At 45.5% G+C, this 15,855-nt stretch overlaps 1 protein-coding gene across 5 annotated transcripts in view; it reads right to left on the bottom strand.

The window, feature by feature from the left end:
- lrrk1 (leucine-rich repeat kinase 1) overlaps positions 1-15,855 on the bottom strand; it is a 54,915-nt gene that overhangs the window by 35,592 nt on the left and 3,468 nt on the right. For all 5 annotated transcript variants that reach the window (XM_042061232.1, XM_042061233.1, XM_042061234.1 and 2 more), the window contains 13 exons: positions 13,548-13,714; positions 9,844-10,015; positions 8,909-9,088; positions 6,997-7,151; positions 6,036-6,262; positions 5,495-5,622; positions 4,846-5,009; positions 3,481-3,618; positions 2,678-2,790; positions 2,375-2,445; positions 1,855-1,984; positions 1,514-1,626; positions 299-513 (listed from right to left, as the gene is read on the bottom strand). In XM_042061232.1, coding sequence (XP_041917166.1) covers positions 299-513; positions 1,514-1,626; positions 1,855-1,984; positions 2,375-2,445; positions 2,678-2,790; positions 3,481-3,618; positions 4,846-5,009; positions 5,495-5,622; positions 6,036-6,262; positions 6,997-7,151; positions 8,909-9,088; positions 9,844-10,015; positions 13,548-13,714 — 1,973 coding nt within the window. The remainder of the gene's footprint in view (positions 1-298; positions 514-1,513; positions 1,627-1,854; positions 1,985-2,374; positions 2,446-2,677; positions 2,791-3,480; positions 3,619-4,845; positions 5,010-5,494; positions 5,623-6,035; positions 6,263-6,996; positions 7,152-8,908; positions 9,089-9,843; positions 10,016-13,547; positions 13,715-15,855) is intronic.

Below are 15,855 nucleotides of genomic sequence, written 5' to 3'. Positions count from 1 at the left end.
CAAATGGTGAAATATCCCTTTAAAGGAGAATTCTGGATCTGGTTTTTCACATACATCTTGAGGAGGATCTGTTTCACCGAGTACTGTTCCCAATGATTATGCTCCCAGAGTGTAGCACTGTAGCTGCCTGGCTGCTCTAGCTGTTCGTTTTTTTTCATACCAACAGTACTTGGTGACCTCGAGAAAAAGAGATCTATGAAAAATGGCGGGAGTTTTCCTTTAAATGTGCTTGTGTGATTCAGCTTGAGCCTAAGGATGTGACGTGACATGATGTGACGTGCGGCGCTGGCTGTCTCACCCCGGTCTTGATGCCACTGGGCCGCTCCAGCTCCCAGCCGGTGGTGCGGATGCTGCACTCCGCAGGCAGGAACTGGCCGGTGCGTCCGGTCTGCAGAGCCTCCAGGAGAGCGCTCTTGCCCTGCCGTGGCGGCCCCACCACCAGCATCTTCAGCAGACGGCACGGCTCCGCTTTGCGCAGGTGAGCGCGCAGGTACGCTAGGACACCCGCTGGACCTGCGGAGAGAGGCGAGGAGAGGGGACGGCAGTCAGAGCCTACCTCAGGAAGGTGTCCATGCATCAGGCAATGCTCAAAGATATGGATATGTATATATATCTATGGGTCAGCTCATACTGGCATCACTTGGATTAACTAAATTATACTTCATTAGGGATTTATATAGTAGCTCCAAAATTCAAATTACAATACAAATTTTCATTTAAATGCGTCTGTGTTTTCAGCACACCAATCATGACTAGTACAGATTTGTATTTAGGCTAGCATAATGCTAATTATGATCCATAATACATTAATTTCTGTTTTAATTTGTTTTTTTTAATATAGCATAATGATAATTATTATTAATAATACATTCACTTCTGTTTTAATTTGTTTTTTAATAATGTAGAGTCTGACAAGAAAAATAAATTCAATTAACAAGGCAAATTTAATTTAGTACTTTTATATCTTCTTGTTATAACTCTAAAATGCTCAGCAACACCCTCAACTAAAATAAATGTCTCTCTCCTCTTCCTATTTCAAGGGTGTCATGAAGTATCTCCTGGAGATGGGTTGTCACACCTCCTCTAGGCTAACATCTAATCCATGTGAAACCACAGCAGCAGCAGAATGCCCACCGCACACACGCACTCATACACACACACACACACTCGCACACACTCAAACACTTCGAGTGACCGGCACATTCCCTGACTAACGTGTCGTGACACAGACCGGCCCCTGCAGGCTGACGTGAGCTTAAGTGGATCAAGCAGATATGGGCCAGTGGATCTGCAGGAGAGGCCTGTGTGTGTGTGTGTGTGTGTGTGTGTGTGTGTGTGTGTGTGTGTGTGTGCGCGCGTGTGTGTGTGTGGATGTGTATGTGTGTGTGTGAGTGAGTGTGTATGTATGTGTGTGTGTGTGTGTGTGTGTGTGTGTGTTAGGTGTGTGTGTGTGTTGGGGGGTAGCGGGGGGCGACACAACACGATCAAGCATGGCACGGCGTGGCATACAAACCTTCCCTCCTGACCTCGGCCGGGACGTTGCTGATGTTGAGGTCCTCAATGTCCAGCTGCCACAGGTTGGGCAGCTGTCCGAGCTCCGCGGGCAGCTCCTGAATGCCAGCGTTGCTACAAGAGAAGAGAGAACGAGGAGGAGGTCATGGCATTAGCAGCTGCAGCCGTGGCAAACGCAGAAATGGCATCACCGTCAGCACTAATAACTACCAAGCACCAAACTTTAAACCATAAGCCAGAGAGAAGGAGAGGAGAGGAGGGAGAATGATGGGGTATCAGATGTACTGGACTGGCTGCACCCCAGCAAGCTCTGCCCCATTTCCCCTTTGGGCTTTGGCTCACTTGGACAGATAGAGCTCCGAGAGGGTTTTCAGGCTGCACACGGAAGGAGGCACGCAGTCCAGCTGGTTGTCGTTCAAGAACAGTACTTCCAACGAATCCCGCAGTATTACTGGAAACTGGATGGACGACACTGCCAATGGAAGCCACAGACACAAGAGACCCAGTCGCTGGTCAATGACCTCATACTATACACACAATTAAGAGACTATCCTAGACCAGCGCGAGGTACACTGCACCGAGGTGTGGCAGGACTCGGACACTGGAACTTATGACTGCGCTCTATGACTGTGCGTGACAACACACAGTCACACACACACACACACAGTACATGACAACGTATAACATCTTATTTGACATGACCCATTTGACAATCTGCATGTACCCCTATACATTGTGCCCTTAATGCTTTGTGCTTAGCTGCATGTCCTGACTCTAATCCTAATCATTGATTTATGTTTTGAGTCTTGCTGCTTTGAAACATGGACTCTTTCATTTTTTTTTTTATGACAAAATCCTCTACCTGGTTCAGGATCTCTTCTTTGCCATGTGGTGAAGAAGGCCAACCGCCTCGTTTTAGTAGATTCTTCACTCCTGAAAGAGGCAGTGACCATTGTAGTCACAAAAATGGAGCATGAGTTTGAATATTTTGGAAGGGCGCTGATTTCAACAGGAAGTTATACAACAGGGATATGGGTCCCTGTAAGTCATGAAATGAAAAGGAGAGAGAGAGAAAGAGAGATTAAGAGAGGGAGGAGAGAAACAGAGTCAGAGAGAAAAAGAGGGGGTGGGGGGGTATGGGGGGACAGTCAACAATATGACCTACTTGCCCAGTAGGTTCCTGGACAGATCAAGTGTTCTCAGCTGTGAGCACTTCCATTTGTTGGGCGCGGGCAGAGAGGAGATTTGATTTCCACACAGCCGGAGGGACACGATGGCCTGCAACACAAACAAAATCAACTGTGCGCCTAACGCGACCTTGCCCCCTTTCGCCGGGACATGTCACCTGAGGGTTCCACCTGGGTACAGCTCGTCTCATCCAACGCTCCTGCTCCTGCTAAATCCACACAACTGATCTCTGCTACCTGAGACCACCCCTACTGAAATAACCCAAATATCTGCCATGTGAAACAGTAAAACCATCCTGGTGGGGGTGGTGGAAACAATAATCTGCAAAATGATCTTTTAAAGCTACTGTACTGATTTCCTGTGTGTATTTTGACAACCTGCCAGGGTATTATATGGGTTACACTAGGGGGGGGGGGGGGTAATAGGAGTCACAAATGCCCTGAAATGTACCAGCTTGTTTGAGTTACTGTATTCTTTACTAAAACAATTTGATAGGGGGCATGCCAAAGGCTAATTAAAATGGAATTAACCTATTAGTATTTAATGACCATAAGACCAGTGTCTTTGTATCTGTGTTTAGATTGTATTATCCATGCAAGTGTCAGCTTTCACAACGTGGGCACTGCATAGTGCATGCCAACTCCTGCACCTCATCACTTAACAAGGGGAACAGTGCCACCATGTGGCAGTATACCAAAGCGCAGGCTGGCAACAGTGGAGAAATGGGTTGAATTGCTGGTCGCAGTTGACAGAAGGTAGGTGGGATTCATTCTACTGTACCTCCAGCTCAAAGATGTAGGAAGGCAGTTCCTTGAGGGCATTGTCAGAGAAGTCCACTTCTATCAGATGAGTTCTCCAGAAAATTGAGATCAGGTCCGGCAGGCTCTCAATCTGATTGCTGGATGCTCTTAAATATTTCTGTCAGTGGACAAGGAAAGGCAGCATTAGGCACATTCGGACACAACAGTTCTATGAACACAGTTGTACTAACTACTAACTGGAAAGGCTACTCTTAGAATTACACTGTTCCTAGGGCTTTTTTTTTGTTTGCATTCGCACACAGTAGGAACCCTGAGATGACTTTAACACACATTAGTATCCCAATTATTACATGAATTTAAAGTAATGAAATGGACAGCATTGCTATTTAGTTACTAGCTACTTCAGTTTATTGACAACTCAGAAGCTCATGGTATCAGGAAGCATTAAAAAAAGGAATCGGCATTGTTATTGTCTTCTCATCTGTCCAGACGGCATTTGTTGTGTGATTTAAAAATGCCGCTTCCTCTGCCTTGGCATGCACATCAGTCATGGTTCCTATGCACATGAAAAAGACCCTACCCCTAAGCAGGAACTCAAATAGCTTTAGGAACTGCGGTCTGAAGAACTCTTTAATGCCTAGTTCCATAATGTCCGAATGCGTGGAAAAAAAGGGGTTCTAGGAACTGCAAAAAGTCCCACTAATTTTGAGTCATTCTTCATTTCACTTTCACTTCAAACTACAATTGAGGTCTGACAATCCAAAAGGACCTCCGTTAGAAATTCGACCCCTTTGCTGGACTGGGGATTGGATTAAGGATGCTCTAGCTGAATCAGCAGGCAAATCTGACACTGCTGTGCTGATGGGATCCCTGGATGTATGTAACCGCACTAAAGGCTGTTTGATACTTCTGTATGGACTCCACGCAGTGACCACACCGCTGCCGCGAACCTTTCAAAGTTCTCTGTCTCCTGTGTCTGCGTCACTCACCACCGAAACGGTAGGCAGAATGGCGAACTCCACAGACGGCCGTGCTGAAATATTACTGTTATTTGTTTGGCCCTTCCTTGCTTAGATTTTGTAAAAGTTATCAGAATATGATCAAAGTAAATTTCAATGACCTAGTTTGTAACCAGAAAATAAGTCTGAGGTTATTTGCCAGCCAGTTTATGTTATGTTAGCAAGCAAACTTTCCAGAAGTGCCCACAAAGTACTGCTTGCTGGCGAAGTGCTGATTTCAAAGCCTTACTGACATATAGACACTTCAACAATCGGATAATCCCCTCATTGTAACCAAAATACGTCGAGCATATTAGAGAATACGTCAGCACCACCCAGAGAAAAGACAGCCTCAAGGGGGGGAGAGTGTCCTAAGGATCACCCACCAGAGGGCAGGCCCAGGGGTCGGGGAAGGAGGTCAGCTTGTTCCTGAAGACGTTGAGGCTGTTGAGGGACTTAAAGCAGTGCAGCAGAGCCGAGGGCAGGCCGCTCAGGTTGTTGTCAGACACGTCCAGCTCCTGCAGCTTACGCAGACCGATCCAGTTGGTCCCTGGGTTAAAAAGAACCAGATATAGATCACACTGTGTGTGTGTGTGTGTGTGTGTGTGAATGTATGAGGAAGAAAGAGAGAGAAAGTAAAATTCAGAGAGAAGAGATTACATCCCAAAATAGGAAAAACAATCTGTTTATAATAAAAGTGACAAAATGTAATTTCATCAGAAATTCCACATTGTCCGGTGTGATGTGATTTACAGGTGTAGCTAAAGAAAAACATTACACTGCACATCACAAATCACACTAGTGTTGGTGTGTGCGTGTGTGTGTGTGTGTGTGTGTGTGTGTGTGTGTGTGTGTGTGTGTGTGTGTGTGTGTGTGTGTGTGTGTGAGGACCTATTAGGACCTATAACAGGGAGGTACTGTAAGTGTGTGTGTGCCGTTAAGGACCTCGAACAGGGTGGTGAGGGTGTGTGAGTGTGTGTGTGTGTGTGTATGTGTGTGTGTGTGTGTGTGTGTGCATGCGTGCGTGTGCAGTACCGTCGGGGACCTCAAACAGGGTGGTGAGTTTGTTCTTAGCGCCATTGAGCTTCTGGAGCTGGCCCATGTGCAGGAGTCCCGCGGGGAGGCTGGCCAACTCGTTCTCAGACAGATTGACGTGGCGTAATCTTCAGGAGGAAAAAGAACAACATGCGCGGGGGGCGGGGGAGAGAGCACACGGAGGATTCACAACAGATTTATTCTTGATTTATCTCTGGCTTCAGGATGTGGCAGCATGAACACTCAAATGTTTGCTCGATATTTGAGATACCTTCCCATGCCTCTCAGGATCTAGAGATTACTCCAAGGTGGCTACTGAATGAATACTGTCTGTGTGCATTTGTCTGGCTCTGGGTGTGTGTGCCTGATACTTGCTCTGTGTGTGTATGTGTGTGTGTGTGTGTGTGTGTGTGTGTGTTTTGTTTGTTTGTGTGTGGTTCTTCATTCTTTTACATGTGGAGACTTATATCTGTATGTTTATGTACTAACTTGTATGTGTTTGTGTGGGGGGGGGGGACTGTGTGAGTGATTTTCTCCTCACTGTGTGCAGATGATCTCCTGGGAGGACTGGATGCTGGGCAGCTCCTTGAGCTGGTTGCACGAGAGGTCCAGGCTGCGCAGCCCCAACAGGCCCCATGGCACCACAGAGGGCAGTGAGCTCAGGCTGTTCCTGGACAGGTCCAGATGGACGATCCGGGACGACACGTCCATGAACCAGTCCAGCTCCAGCCACGGAAGCTTTAGGCCAGACCATTGCACCGAAAGAGCCTGAGGAGGGGAGTGTAAACACACACGCACAGACATACACATGTGCGTGCACACACACACACACACACACACACACACACACATACACACACATGCACGCACGCACTCACACAAAGATACATATTAACACCAAAGCACATATATGTATACATAAACACTACCACTCACATTTACTGTACATCTACACACACAGGCTTGCATAGAAATATACAGACCTTCTCTATATTAAACAATAAAGGAGCACACACACACACACACTCATGTGCTCAAACACACACACACACACCCGCCAACCCACCCACACACACCCACACACACACACCCACACACACACCCACACCCACACCCACACCCACACACACCCACATACACACACACACACACACACACACACACACACACACACACACCCAAGGCATTTTGATAGATCCCAGACACTTACAGAACATCTGCGAACCTCACAGTTCCAAAAGTCATCTGAGAACATGCCAACTACTTGACTAAATGCAAATACTTTGATAGATACCAGATATGTCCAAAAACATTTGCTAATTTTTCCATTTCAAAACCAGATGACTATTCCACCGATTCCACCACTTTCCTCCCCACCCTCAAGCGCTCCCAAATCTCCATTAAGTCCAATTATTATGCAGAACAGAGGCCTGCAAGATCCAGCCCTGATTCGAACAGTGTGTGTGTGATCTCCACAGTGACCCAGCGAGTCAGACACTGACCTCCACCTCCGTGCTCCCGCTGGCCTTGGCGCTGGTGTTGACCTCTAGGAGGCGCTGGCGCAGCAGCTCGCGGCTGAAGTCCGGGTGGTCCATCAAGGTGTAGGAGGAGAAGCCGGCCCCATTCTCCAGCAGGAAGGTGGCGATTTCCTTGTTGCCTGCAGGGGAGCGCAGAGACCTCAGCTTGACTGGACACACTCTGCTTGGGAGATTCTACTGGTAATGGGAAGTAGCACTAGCATAGAATGAGGAAGTGTGTGTGTGTTGACTCTGGAATGCTGATTTGAAAGCCCGGCCAGTGTGAATACCCTTACACAACTTCTGCTTTTTTAACCAATGAGACACAAGAGAAATCACAACTGGAAACGTACCCGCTCAGGTTTGCTAACACAGAGAAGACACACTTGCTGACACTTAAAAAAAAAAAACAGGAAAACTAGTAGTCTTACAGTTTTTCTCAATTGTTTACACACAATTACTGGTACTTGAGACACAATGACTACAACATGTAACTTGTGCACCAACCCTCTGAACCAATTCTGCTAAACTACAAGCACAATTCCTCCGTTACACTCAAGTTGCAGTTCTAAAGCACACTTTTTTCAACACAAACACTACACACAATTTTCTGCATTTGGCACAATTTTCATAAAGAAGATCTCTTGTTTTCACAAGGAACACACTACCATTCAAATTCTAAAGTTAATTGCTCTACTATGCACAATGACTCATCACATGGGCAAACACCTGTCACACAGTTTTACAATTAGCAATCAGAGCTTTAGCATAATGCTTGTGATGTGGATGAGGTGCTGTGGCCAGACCGAAACAGAAGAGAGGATGCGACATTTGTTTTTTTACTGTAACAGTATACAGTAAATTGTGTTTTTTTATGTAGACCACTGTATGTGCAACTTTATGTTGGTTGGGATGTACACTGTGTACATTGTTGGTGTGGGGAAAAATAAAATATGTTTGTTACAGTGTATTTGTGTGTTCTGAGTATAAAAACAATATTCTCAAATATTTTACAACACACTTATGTATGTACTGTCTGTAGTAAGAGTAACATTGAACAAAAAAAGGTCTAAGTCATTATGATGAATGGAGAAGAAATGTTTTCCATTCATTATAGTGTTTTACATTGAGCACGTCAGTGTTCAACTGGTTCTTATAAATGTCTATTCATATGATGGTTTGTGTGTGTCATTTGAAAACAAATAACATTTTGAGAAGAAATAACATTGTTTTGAATGTAGTTTCATTTTGCAAGAGACTTGAGGGGTTTTGCCCATTGTGTGTGTGTTTTCTGATTTGTGTGTAGAGTTCTGAGAGTATGAGGCATGCTTTCAGAAAATGTGTGTAAACAATCGAGAAAAACTGTAACATCAGAGTGCTGCCATTCAAATGAATTAAATGGAACTGTTACAGGAAAGAGCTCATTAAGAGCTTCCTTTATTATTTATCTTTTAATGCACCGAGCATTTATCTCTTCCCCTTTTAGTGTTATTTGTGTGTGTGTGTGTGTGTGAGTGTGTGTGTGTGTGTGTGTGTGTGTGTGTGCGTATGTGTGTGTGTGTGTGTGTGTGTGTGTGTGTGTGTGTGTGTGCGCCTGTGTATGTGCGTGCGTGCGTGTGCATGTGTGTGTGTGTGTGTGTGTGTGTGTGTGGGTGCGTGTGTGTGTGCGGACGTGTGGCTATCTGTGTGTGTGTGTGTGTGTGTGTGTGTGTGTGTGTGTGCGCCTGTGTATGTGCGTGCGTGCGTGTGCATGTGTGCGTGTGTGTGTGTGTGGGTGCGTGTGTGTGTGCGGGCGTGTGGCTATCTGTGTGTGTGTGTGTGTGTGTGTGTGAGTGTGCATGTGTGTGTATATGTATGTGTGTGTGTGTGTGTGTGTGTGTGTGTGTGTGTGTCATACCTGCCCTGGCAGCGGCGTACAATGGCAGCCCTGTGATAACTGCAAAGTCATTGTTGTGTATGGCACAGTCCTCGGCATCGGCCTGGTAGCTGAGCACCAGCAGCTGCACCACCTCCAGATGCCCCTGCTGGCACGCCGTGGCCAACATCAGGTTCAGCAGGTCCCTACGCAGACAGTGCCCTGACAGACAGGCAGACCAGGAGAGAGAGAGAGTGTGAGAGTGTGTGTGTGTGTGTGTGTGTGAGGAGGATGGTGGTGGGAGGGAGAGTACAAAGGAACTGAGAGAAAGAAAATCACTCACTAAAGTGCTCATAAATTTGTCCTGGCTGATGTCAGATGTGTGTGAAATCAGCTGTATGTATGTACATTTTCTCTGCATTTCTTCAGTATATCAAATATTTCTCACAGTCAGTAATCCATTGCCAAGAGGTTTCTGTTCTAAATGCTTTCCTTTTTAGATTTGAGAGTATTGGAATCAGAACTTATGATGTTTATATTCATAACTAGTTTATGTCCTGATGTTTCTGTTATGTGTTCATGATATGTTTTTATTTCATACGGTTCCTCTACTGTCATAGCCCGGGTGAACCCAGACTAACCTGTTAGCAATTTGAATTTACACTGCATTGACACCTGTTACCGTTACAGGGGGAGTAACCAGCAGTGAAACTTAAATTGGTGCATTAGACTCTCACCAGAATTGTTTCAGAAGTGCAGCAAACACATCTTTCTTGTAAATGAAGGCTTTAAATGCAGTTGTTCCAATTCCAAAGAAAATACACGTTTCTGTTGGAATCTTTTCCAGACGGACCTGCAGAGCAAATTCAAATTTGCTAACAGGTTTGTCTGGGATCACCCAGGCTACTACTTTCCCTGCCAAGTACATCAAAATTACCATCAAATATTAAGTCCAATTGATTTTGTAACTGACTCACTTGGTATGTGGTCGAGCAGCTCCTTGACCACGCGGTGTTGGCCCCAGTGAGCGGCCTGGATGGCTGGGTTCTTCTCTCTGGTGTCCTGAGAGATGGCCACCCTGACGTCTCGCAGCAGGTACCGCACGCTTTCCACATCCCCGTTCTGAGCCGCCATACACAACAGCTCCTGCTGCTCAGACAACCACACACATCAGGAGGACATGTTTAAAACAACTACTTTTACTTCAAATACCAAAAAAGGTTGGTTGTCGGAAGTGCTCCGTCACTGATATGTCTCTCGAAAGCAGGTGCTCTTTGGTTTCAAGGGAATATTTCTTGTCTTAAAAGAGTTGGTTTGACCAAAAAGTTCCAAAGGCACACTGCTTTTTACAGTTAAAAAGCCTTTAATTCAAGTGGGCTTAGGCGTTGCGACAAAACATGTCTTCATCAGAGCATGCTTCTTTTAAGACAAGAACCTCGTATCACTGACAGAATGGCGCAGATTGAATCATCAAAACTGATGACGTTGTGAACCTGCCATGACTGTTATCCTCTGCATCTGATAGTGATACAGCGAAAGGATACTCTACCCAGAGCTCCGACACATCCTTTGTATCCTTACTGTTTATCTAAGGTGCTTTTATCCTTAATTATTATACGGCTCAGAGAGTTCCATTAACATGAACGGACCGTCCCATTGTCCGGAGGTCCGATTAGTATCAGGGTTCTGTTCGCCCTGTCTGGACTTATTTCCCGATAATGACTGGCGGACAATACAGTATCCCTTTCATATGTAATGCAAATATACAGTATGCAAAGAAGGCCAGGAACAGACAAGGAGACAAGGATGGATGGCACTAGAAATGTACAGGATCATTACGGGCAACTGTATTGTATTGTTCAAGATTATACAGTCTTATTGAGGAAGGTTCAGACACATTTTACCAAGGAGAACACTACATGCTGTGACTTTAAAGTCTGTGAAAAGAGAACCAACAAGCTAATTTCGCTCAAAACAAAAAAAGCGCAAGCTGACATCAATTTGTGGATCAGGCACTAGATGGCAGCAACACAATGTTTTTATGCTGTATTGTTAAAACAATGTTCCTTGTGGTTTCATGGAACCACCTTTTAAAAGAAAAAGAAAAAAGAAAAAAGAAAGGGGAACGCCTCCCTGGGCCAATAATGTTTGCTGCATTAAAACTACAGGGTGCTCATCAAAATGGGCCTCTAGGTCATCAATGGAAAAAACTAAAGAATTCAGACACTCCTGTATGAGTACTAAAAAGCCTTTATTAAATCACTGGCTACATGCCTACACATTTCAACTTTTAGGTTTCATAGGTATTACCCTACAAAACCATTTGTAAACATTAGAACTCGAGTGGGAAACCACTGATACACACATTTTGCTCACCTAAAACAATCTCAGACGTAGCAAGTCAGACAACACTTCAACTGAAGCTTCTGGTATGTTATCAATATACCCAGTGCACCCATATCGTCTATGGGTTAAACGCCACTTCCTGTTTTTTATTCTTGTTTTCTTCTTTCCAGGCAGAAACACACTTCATAAGAGTCCACTTGAATAACCTGTTCTCTCTACTTCTGTTCCGCAATATCTCGAGGGACTGGATATTTCCTGATCTGTTAAAAGTGCCCTGCCAACATTTTCAAACACAGCAAACTCAAAAGAGGGATGTGTTCAAGTTTATGTTTGTTTATGAAAATGAAATGAAATATCAATCAACACTACAGGGCACTTTTGCTCCTGAAAAGTGGATGCTGAAAGCTGATTCTTTCACTGGAGCATAAAGTGCAGTAAGTGTGCTGGGCTATGGCTTTCAGGGCCATAACTACCAATACCCGCATCATTAGTTACTACCTACCAGACATTAGAGTGGATACTGCTGACTGGACACATCCCATTCACTTTTTTCATATTAACCTAACCATAATGACCATACTGAAAAGTCTGTTGGTAATTGTTGGTAGTGTACCCATCATGAGTGTGGAGGGGGGGGGGGGGTTGTGGGACAGCAGGTACCACTATGTTGAGCCTTCTGGAGGTGTCGTGGGCCTAGTCTAGAGGAATACGCCTGGATTCAGGGGAAAATAGGGCGGGGGAAATGTCTCTGATTTCGAGCAAAGCTTTTTTCAATAGCCAATCGCGGAGAGGTGGCAGACGTTGTGAGTATGCACATGTACTGGGTGTTAAATGAAAATACCGCCGACAGCAGACTAACAACCAAAACGATGGCGTTTAGTTTGCCTTTGTAGCCATCTCTGGCTAGCCTTTGCTTAGGCAAACGAGACATAACTTGTGCAGAGGTTTAAAGCAAATGTTGTTACGAACTTCAATTTCTTCAAAAATCGACTCTAAACATGCTACGTTTCTATCGGCAGCCATTTCGCACTGGTTTCACTAGGAACAAGATTAGTGGGCGTCTCTGGAAGTAGCTGTTTTCCGGTTGTGAAGGTTTTGGCCCAGAAGTTTGTTCAGCATGATGCGAACTTCTGGGCTATCGTGGGCCTAATTCAAAGAAACACAGATGAAGGAAGTTGACTGTTTGATAACCTCAGTGAAATGCTCACTTAGGCTGCTTTGTTGGTGATGTTTTTTGACCACAAACGTTGCTTTGTTGGTGCTTTTGTTTTTGATGTTAAATGTTGTTAATGGGCTGCTGAGGGAAATCCTCTATCTATAGGACAAGGAATTGAACACCTCTTCTGTGTTTATCTGAAATGGCCTCTCATGGGTGCCAATGTAACCATGCTATACACAAAAAAGGAAATGCCAGGACATTATGTAATTGTTAATATATGAGTCTGAATCAGTCCACACTTCCATTCATGTCTTTCTAGTGGGAATTGTCAGTATCTCCTTAGAAGGACTCAACTAGGTCATTTCATTCATTTTTACCTCAAAGCAAAAACAACCTTATCGATCCATATCAATGTCGATATCAACCTTGTGTTATCAACCTTGTGTTGCTTACAAAAGCTACGACTCCTCTCCAGACCTTGCCAGAGGACAAAGTGCTGGAAGTTCCCCTGTAAAGCTTCACTTCATCTACGCCTTACAAAACCAAACCTTTGACCTGACCTGTTCCATTACCAAATGGAGAAATACCTGAGTTAACTGAACCGTCTCTCTCTCTCTCTCTCTCTCAGGAAGCAAGGAGGGGGAGCGGCCTAATCTGGCCTTGTCCATGATCTCACCGCAACGCCAAATACAGCGAGGGTTGCTTCCTCTTCCCAGCCACGTTTAGATACGTACACTCAATCTTCTGCATTTTCAGCGTGCCTTATTTCAGCCCGGTGGATGGAGGAATACAGCCTCATCGTGCTAACTAGGCCACCTCTTTCCCTGATAATGTCCAACGTGGAGCTGCAGTCGATATGTAAACAAACAAGAGCAAGGCAGCTCCTGTGATTTCTGGGGCTATACGGTCTATTGGCTGCTGACTGTTTGCCCGATCCCAATATTAGATATGAACATGACAGCACTCTCTGCTCATGCTCCTCTCTCTCCCGTGCTCAGGGCAGAGGAAAACAAGCTCTTCTCCCCCGCTTGATCAATAAGACGGCTGCAGGCTGTCTCCTCCCTCCCTCCAGATCTGCCTTTGGCTTCCCTTTCACCTCCAGTTAAGACAGAGAGAGAAAGAGAGAGAGAGAGAGAGACAGAGAGAGAGACTGAGCGAAAGGAAGCCGTGTCTTACCCGCTCCGGCCGGACCCCTCCGCCCTCCTGGCAGGATATCCTGATCAGGTCGTGCGCCCGGTCACTCTCGCCGTCCCGGTAGGCCGCCTGGATGTTCGCGAGCGTCGGTGACGGGCCCAGAGAGAAGCTCCCCAGGACAGACTGCTTGGCTCCCATATCTGAGGCGCCTGAGACAGGGGCATCGTCAGAGGATGTCACCGATCAGTTCACACACACACACACACACACACACACACACACACACGCACACCCAAGCAAGCAAGACGCACTTCGATCAGAGAGGAAACCTTTGCCATACTGCGCAAACACAGTCCCATCGCAGCACAGTGCGAGTACGAGCTCAGGGAAGCAGCCTTGCACCAAGAAAACAGCTTCAAAAAATAGGTCACGCTCATAAAGAATGCACACCAGTTTCCCCCTGGACTAGCTTGTGGTGTGGGATAAGAGGAGAAACTGTGGGTAGCCTTGGCTCTCTCTCAGGTCCACTGGGGCTCAAAGGTATGCTGCACAAAGCCTGATAAGCAGCATGGGTGCCTGAACCCTCAGGAGAGGCAGTCCTGCTCGTCCTGGATGGTAGTGTGGGAGACTCCCTTCCACATCTGAAGAGGAGGTGACTCGACTCGGTATAAAAAAAGATCTGCTAGGTGTAAATACAGGGAGATGTATGCACGCACGCACGCGTACGCACACACGCGCACACGCACACACACACGCACACACACACACACACACACACACACACACACACACACACACACACACAGAGACATGGCACCTGCAACTGCATTAACTGAAGCACTGTGTGGGCGTTTGCTGAGCTTAATGGGGGAAAGGGAGATATTCTCATCTTTCTCTATTCACAATCTGGCTCCTTCCACCACCTTCACAGTATGTGGAAACAGTATAGATATAAATATCGCAGTTCAGTCAGAATCAGTTAGAATGGTGCACTCCTATTTGGCGATCTAATGTGGAAGGTTGCTTCATATGGATTCTTTTGGGGATATTACTCTTAAAAGGGTGGCAAAGAGTGTCTTTTACCTAAACAGCTCCCTAATATGAGGAATGGTATAAATAATTTAGCAGCATCGTCTGATGGGCTATTCGAGAGCCTTGGGGATGGTAACCATTAGAACAGTGCCAAAGCTGCATCAATACAGCCTCTCTACTGCTGCAGCCAACGGTGCGCCATCAGAGATCAGACTGGGGTCCACAGCAATTCATCTGGGCTAAAAGCAGCGCTTGGAATGAACACAATATCGACAACAACCTGGGTGCATCGAAGATATAAAGTGTTGCGTGCTTTCTGAATTTTAGGCTGCTTTTAATTGACAGAGACACAGCCCATAGTATCACCCTCTCACACGCGAGCGCACACACACACACACACACACACACACACACACACACACACACACACACACAATCACACAATCACACACACACACACACACACACACACACACACACAATCACACAATCACACACACACACACACACACACACACACACACACACACACACACACACACACACACACACGCACATACACACACACACAATCACACAATCTCACACACACACACACACAAAGAGATCAGTTTCACACTCATCTAATCTCAGCCATAGTTAATCACTGTTCCCTGACATCAGTGACAGCGCAGTCCCCACTTAGGCTGAAGATTAAAGGAACCAAATCCCATTAAAAATCTTCCCGATCATCTCTGGAACATTAGTGCTTCATAGAAAATAGATTATAGGTGGCACTGTAATGAGATTTGTTAAACCTTAAGTAGTCTCCCAGAGTGAATGTTGACATGAGAAAGGAAGGAGCATCTGCTAGCGTAGCATCCATATTGTATGGATGTCCAAATGATCTCATGGAATTTATTTGCTTGCCTCTGTGACTCACTAATCTGCTTGTTTTTTTATTTGTGAAAGAACAGGAGAAACAGGAGAAATAAGAATTTGAATGTGGATGTACTGTATGGTGCTTTTTAGAGACTTAAAAACGTCAGGGGTTAGTTAATGCTGTTGATTTTTCAGAATGTACTCAGTGCCTCATTAGCAAATAAAAGACGAAAATCTGCTTATTTGTTGCATTCACTGATTGCATCAAGTGATCAAAAGCATGTTCACAAGACTTATCGGTGACTGAATGTTTCAGCATAGAGGTGAGATCCTTCCTTTACTGGATTGTGTGGTCTTAATTGTGGCTTTGATGAGCCATTAAGGCATACCTGCTATTGACATAACGTCTTTGTTAAGGCACTAAGATTTAGGCAGGGATCACACTGACCAGCTGCTG

Source organism: Alosa sapidissima, chromosome 14 (genome assembly GCF_018492685.1).
Source record: "Alosa sapidissima isolate fAloSap1 chromosome 14, fAloSap1.pri, whole genome shotgun sequence".
Lineage (NCBI taxonomy): Eukaryota > Metazoa > Chordata > Actinopteri > Clupeiformes > Clupeidae > Alosa > Alosa sapidissima.
This window is presented reverse-complemented; position numbering and strand designations above follow the sequence as displayed.